This window comes from Anneissia japonica, unplaced genomic scaffold, assembly GCF_011630105.1.
Source record: "Anneissia japonica isolate Jap-2015-1 unplaced genomic scaffold, ASM1163010v1 scaffold16662_len1167910_cov178, whole genome shotgun sequence".
Taxonomy (NCBI): domain Eukaryota; kingdom Metazoa; phylum Echinodermata; class Crinoidea; order Comatulida; family Comatulidae; genus Anneissia; species Anneissia japonica.
This window is the reverse complement of record NW_022732216.1, coordinates 157037-164004: the sequence shown is the minus strand read 5'-3', so window position 1 is coordinate 164004 and position 6968 is coordinate 157037. Positions and strand designations below refer to the sequence as shown.

General features: G+C 35.0%; 1 protein-coding gene across 1 annotated transcript in view; it reads left to right on the top strand.

Annotated features, from left to right (window-relative positions):
- Window positions 1-6968, top strand: part of LOC117115612 (neurogenic locus notch homolog protein 1-like) — a 37539-nt gene that overhangs the window by 19842 nt on the left and 10729 nt on the right. Inside the window, exons 16-24 of the mRNA XM_033259478.1 lie at window positions 251-373; window positions 520-642; window positions 1262-1387; window positions 1826-1948; window positions 3319-3441; window positions 3769-3888; window positions 4793-4915; window positions 5562-5691; window positions 6595-6656. Coding sequence (XP_033115369.1) covers window positions 251-373; window positions 520-642; window positions 1262-1387; window positions 1826-1948; window positions 3319-3441; window positions 3769-3888; window positions 4793-4915; window positions 5562-5691; window positions 6595-6656 — 1053 coding nt within the window. The remainder of the gene's footprint in view (window positions 1-250; window positions 374-519; window positions 643-1261; window positions 1388-1825; window positions 1949-3318; window positions 3442-3768; window positions 3889-4792; window positions 4916-5561; window positions 5692-6594; window positions 6657-6968) is intronic.

Here is a 6968-nt window from a genome sequence, read left to right as displayed (position 1 = left end):
ATATATACACACACACACATATATATATATATATATATATATATATATATTTAATATTCATTTTTTTTTATTGCAATAAATATTATTTTACTATATTGTATTTTCACGACCAAAACAACACTCTTTTAGCCTCATATTGAGATTTTTTTTTTGGCTTAGAGAAATGAAAAGAAAATAATGTTGCACATGGCTTCAAGGAGAAGCAGCGATCAGCATCAACTTTTACATTGCTCTGATTTTCATTTTTCAGATATTGCAAATCCGTGTGCTAATGTTGAATGTAATACAGGCGTATGCATCACTGACGGTAATTCATGTATTTCTACCGAATGTCTGTGCCCTGATTGCTTTAGTGGTGATTCTTGCCAAACATGTAAGTAAAATAATTATTGAAAGAACCTCGCCGGGTTTGTAAATTTGCTGTGTAATTATAATTTGTTACTAACATTTACAACTGAATTAATTTATTTTACCATGTCAACTACCGGTACTTTTATAAATTATATTTACATTGCATAGTTACTGGTCCGTGTGAAGTTAATAGGTGTTTGAATGGAGGCGTTTGCCAACAAGTAGAGGGCAGCTGTGACTTTTTCCTGTGCACGTGTTCTGGTTGTTATACTGGCGATCGGTGTGAATTCCGTAAGCTCCTTTTATGAATTTTAGTATTGCGCCCCCAAGCAGCATTTCCATCTGTAAGGAAATCTGCAAAAACTTCTAACAACGTTAAATCATTAATTTAAGAGTGTAAGAAAACGTTATCAACTTTAAATGAGACTACGATGGGACATTTTAGTTTCAATGATTTTCAGACAGAGACAAAATTATAAATATTAAATACCACCCAACCTAAGAGTATGTAAATAATACTACTACTGTATGAAGAATAATGTAAGCTTAATTAATATAAATGACTCGTTATAGTTTTGAAAATGAAGGTAACCTAATTTTCACAAATGTATGGCGCGCACTTAGTATGCGCCATACTTAATTTAATTGGCGTCCCATATTCGATTTTTTTTTTCTCGGATTAGGTTATTCCTTCTTTAAATTAACTTTCTCGTTGGTGGTGTACTTTCCAGAATGAGAAAATTAAATAAAGGACTTGTGGCAAGATTATTGTGAATGCAGCTTAATCAACTCAAATATTAAATGTTGTTTTTCGTGTTAGTAGGTCGAGTTGCACCTAATACAATAACAGTAATGATTTTTATAATTAGACCAATTTTTTTTTTTTTTTTTTTTTTTTTTTATCAATTAGCTGTAGCAGATCCGTGTGATAATCATAACTGTCAGAATGGTGGTGTTTGTGTACGTAAAGGAAATACGTGTACAGAAAAATCGTGTGCTTGTCCAGAATGCTACACTGGACCACTTTGCGAAACCCGTAAGAAACTTTTTTCCTATATAATATTTATGTTTTAACCTATCAATATTGACCACTGCGTCGGGGACAGCTATTCAGTGAAAAAATTGTAGCAATTTTTTTGGAATCAAGACTTTTCTAATGGTCCCTGATACTGGATCTCGGAATATGAGGTACAAAATACCTTGCAGACATTTTCAATATTTATAGGCCCCAGAGTTGGTTAGTCGGAGGCACGTTTTATCTATAATGGTATAATTATCAGTTTTTAATCCCATACTTTGGTTTCAGTGCTAGCTTGGTGCTCTTAATTTTTTCCCCTTGCTTAATTATTTAGTCTTTTTTATTTTCTTCTTACCTATTCTCTAGTCCATTGAGACCTCGTTTATTTGCGCTATATTATTTTTAATATTATTGCCAATGCTTCTAATAAATAATTGTGTTTGTTCGTTCAAACAGTTATAAGCGGATGTTTCGACCACCAATGCCAGAACGGTGGCCAATGTTTACCAATTCAAGGAACGTGCAATCAATACGTGTGCCTGTGCGCTGACTGTTATAGTGGACCAAAGTGTGAAATAGGTAGGTCCCCTACGCCTTCAAATATCAGCGGGTTCTTTAAGGAAGCATATGAAATAAGATTGTTATTAGATATAGTTATCTATGAGAGTTGTACTCCCCTGGACGGGACACTAGTCCGTCGCAGGTTAGTCATCAGCAGTTTACTGGTACCCATTGATACAGCTGGGCGCACTGAAGCAATGTAGCTAAAGTGCCTTGCCCAAGGACACAAGCGAATCTGCACTGCGGAGACTCGAAACCCCGACCTTACAAACCACTGCGTCAAACTGCCGCTACTGTTACCACCACATACGTCACTTCATAGTTTGCCAAATTTTTGTAACATACTTAAAGTAAATTTGCTCATGTTTTGTATTTATATATGGATTCAGTATGCATTTTTTGTTATATTAAGATTTTATATTTGCGTGGCCGGGGTTGATATTAATGTATTTATAGGTATATTTATGTCTATAAGTATTCAAGTACTGTGGTTGGTTTTACTTGTTTACAAAGCGGAAAAAAAAGAAAAAGAAGTTTAAGGCAATATGTAATTAAAAAAACTTCAATGGTACAATATATAATAAGCTAGTACAAGTCTCCCTCTAATTAAGGACCACCTCCAATTAAAGACTAATAGACCTTTCCGGAGTGTCAATCAAACTTAACAACTGACTAATCAGAACAGTGCTATGAATACGCGCGCGTCTCACAAACACACGTGTTGTCCCACAAACGCACGTGTTCGCGTATGTTTTAACACTGCCGACTTGTGAGACCTTAGCAACAATATTCAAGGGGCGGAGCTTAGCGGAAAGGTCCGTTGTCTGTAGTTCCGAACCAACAACTGTCTTTTATCTTGATTATTCTAATTAGAGACCAAAGCTATTAAAGACCTTATAAAAGTCGGCTTCAATTGGAGGGAGGCCAGTATAAAGATACTATTGGCCGTTGACATTATTTTGTCGAAGCCTGATTGTTGAAATTGCAATCGCGATATTTTGCTTGCAGGCTTTTTTAGATTTGCTGAAACTTTTTATGTAAAATTATACAGAGCTATAAAAATTCGATAAATTGTACATCTGAAAGTGTGTGTGTGTGTGTGTGTGAGGGTGGGGGTGTGTGGGTGTGTGTGTATTGTCGTTCTTATTTTAATATATTTTGGGCAAAGTATGCGGTAAAAAATTAGCAATAAAATATATATTATATTATATATTTTTTAAATGTTTCCACATTCAATTAACTACTTGCCAATTACAAGACATACACTGTGCTAAACGAATCTATCGCCTTACTTTCCCCCTCTAACTGGGACACTTTTTTATCCCTAAGGTGTTGCCTTAATATGTTTGTGTTTCTATTGTATTGTGGCATTCTGTTTTCTATTTCAGCCCGGAGTGATTGCAAAGAAGATACTTGCAAAAATGGAGGAACTTGCATCCAGGGATTTGATCCATGTAGCTTTCCATCATGCACCTGTCCGCCATGCTACATTGGACCTGAGTGCCAGACATGTAAGTAATTTCATTTGTTATTTGATAGCAGTAATAATAATAATAATTATAGTACATACATTAATAGAATATTTTTATGAGTTGAAAGATGGACTGCTCTATTCTTTGCATTGTTGGTTGGTGTCAATTTATAACCAGGAATTTATTCGCTGGAAAACATGCTTATCAGCATGCAATGGGGCAAAATGAATTTTCATGGGTGTCGACGCAAATCGAAAATTAAATATTTGCCATTTAATGGTATAAATAATCAATGTTAGGTGATAATAAATCTATCATTTAAATAACAAAGGTCTATTAAGTGTGTTATAATATTTTTTTTATCAGATTTGAATCCATGTGATGGCATCACCTGTCAAAATGGAGCGCAGTGCGAGTACACGGAAGGCGCTTGCTCATTCAGTTGCAGTTGTACAGGATGCCACACAGGGCAGTTATGCCAAACTGGTAAGTTTGATATTGTATATTATATTATATTATAAGCCAATCGTAACGTCATCACTGCAACTCCCAATGTTATTTGCCTATGTTTTCAAGCATTAAATCTAATCTTCGTATAATAATTTTCCTATGTGTACTATGCGGAGCTCTACTAATTACTTATTATCATATCTTATATCATATCATATCATAATACATTATATATATACAAATAGGTTTGCTTAGATAAATAATATTATTAATAATAATAACAGTGCTTAGATATTATGTTCCTATTTCCATGGTCTAATTGGTGTTACTCGCTTGGAGAGGTTTGGAGGCGGCTCAAAGCCCAGACACTTTTTTTTTTCATATAACTGAAAAAGGGGACTTATCGTTGACATGTTCTTATTGGAGCACTGTTATTATTATTTATATATTTACTTGTTTTTTATATATAGTGCTAACGCAGCTAAATTAATTTGAATAATAATATACTGGTATATTATGAAACAATTTTGAAAGATTTTTGCAAACTCTAGAATTACAATATTAGCATTTTTACATATGTTATTTTGTGACGTTTTTCTTTCTAATTTACAAGATACAGATAATTTTGTGGCGACAGGCAAATCCAGTTATCATTTCACTGCTAGAGACGGATCTGGGTTTGCGAAAGAGTCATTTACCTCTAGCAGCATTAAAAGACAAGAATATTTAATATGGCTAAATTTAAAGAAGAATCTTCTCTCAACCTCACACCATAAGATCATAATCCTATTCGGCTATTTGCGCCCCTGGCAGAAAACCTTCGTTCGCCCCTGGCTACGTGTTTTATTTTGTCACCTAATCAGTGTTTACGTTGACTGTTTCTGTTTTTATATTACCTCCTGTATGAACAGGGTTTAACCTGATTGATTTTGGTTTTCAGTCGTAGAGGCGTGCAGTAACAATTTGTGTGAAAACGGGGCAGCGTGCATAGCCCAGCTTGGATCTTGCACTGAATATACGTGTTCGTGTCCAGTTTGCTACTCAGGACAATTCTGTGATCAAAGTAAGATTACGAGAGTACAGTGCGCCCTTCAATTCGAGACCACCTCCAGTGGGACCTGAAATGTGGGCTGGTCTCGGGTTTGGTCTCCGTTGGGTTAGATTTGTGTTCGAAGATTGTTAGGCCTAGTTTCCTTAAAAGTATTGCAAATACAAAATAAGACAAGGATTTAGAGGAGGCTAAGAAGCCCCTAAAATTTGATGTATGTTTTCATGACTTTTATGATTTAGGTTAAATAAAAACTGTTATTTAAGACCTCTGAAAATATTAGTTTATCAACCGCATCTTGAGGGGGACCATACCTACATAGTAGGTCTTAGGTAGGTGTTGATTCAAACCATCTGAAATAAAATGTTTGGTACCCCCACCCCCTCCTTAATTAAAAATCCTTGATCGGCGCCCCTAAAAAATACAAAATACCGTATGCCATATATGTAAATAATTTTAAAATCTTTTATTCTGTCTTGTTCTGCTCTTATTTGTCAATTTTAATTGACACTCCGGAAACTTTATTGTAGCGTATCCATGTCCGTTCATTCGCACTCCAAATTTACACGTTAACCACGCTTGAATAACTGTACGCCAGCAATAACATTAATGTGATATCTGAAATTAAATGTTAGTGGATTGTTATATTTTTTGAGTACAGAACTTGATGCGTGTATGACTCTCAATCCATGTGACAATGGCGGGATGTGTGTTGCTGTGCAAAATGATTGTGCGGCATTCACGTGTGCATGTCCGATGTGTGTCTCGGGATTTACCTGTAACGTCAGTAAGTATTCCTATATATATAATCTATTTTTATACATATTTAATAATGTATAATTCTCTTCTTGTAATTTTTAAAAATAATGCTTGAATTTGTGTCTGTCAAGGCTATTTGTATTCAGTGGTGGGGCCAGAAACTTACCGACGAGTGGTCCGACGTGTCCGTCGGAGCGGTCCGAACCAAGGTGCCGACGAAGCCTCGGAATAAAACAATTCCCTGATAGTGTTCACAGAGTTTTTTTTTTATGGCTTATTATGGTCGAAAATGCGTTTTTTGACCACAATATTATAGGGATTGGCAATCAAAATAAGGTTATTTTGATAGGAAAATTATTTTTTTAAATTTTTGATCCGACAACTTAGTCGTTCGTCGGACGACAGAGGAGTCCAGTCCTGACGGGGCTTCCCCGCTGGCGCCACCACTGTTTGTATTTATTGTTTCATTTTAAATTCAAGTTTCAGCCTAGTGCTGCTGACTGTTTTTTATGTTCCCATACCTAAATATTTTTTTTCTTTAATAAATGAAAAGTATAACTTTACGTACACTCAGCTTTAAAGGAATGTTTACCAATTAATGATTAATTTAACCCGATGACTGTTTTAACCACTGATCTCTACTGTGACGTCGATCCTAACAACGCAAATAACTTTGCTTGCGCTTCTTTGAACTGCATAAAATGCCACGTCAAGGTTAGGTGATTTAAAATAATAAAAATAAAATAATCATTATGATAAATTCAAATTTGTTATTAAAATGTTTTGCAAGAATCGTTATTTTTAACAATAATGTAAACAAATGCCAAAAGAAACTTGTCTAAACTGATACGTCACTCAGGCCCTCCGACATGGCATTGGTGGTCTCACTAAAACCAGCCAATGAGCAATCTAGCTAAACTGATACGTTCACTCAGGCCCTCCAACATGGCGTTGGTGGCCTCACTAAAACCAGCCAATGAGAAATCCAGCTATTACAGTAGAGATTAGTGGTTCTAACATGCTTTTTACCTACATCCACTGTTTCCGAATACCTAGTTATTAAATAATAAAAGGTGTTCACAAATTTTGAGTAAAGATGCAAACGTAATTTCCCTGGCAGTTGACACAACTATTTAAAAAAAACAGTAATCACATAAAGGCATATGGAACACTAGAAAAAAGTCGATGAAATTATTTTCAAAAAAAATGTATGGTGCGAAATGCAATTTTAGTGGCTCTTCGACAATCTATTAACTTGATTATAATTGTAAAATAGAATAATGTCCATTTTGAAATTTACAAGCTAGAT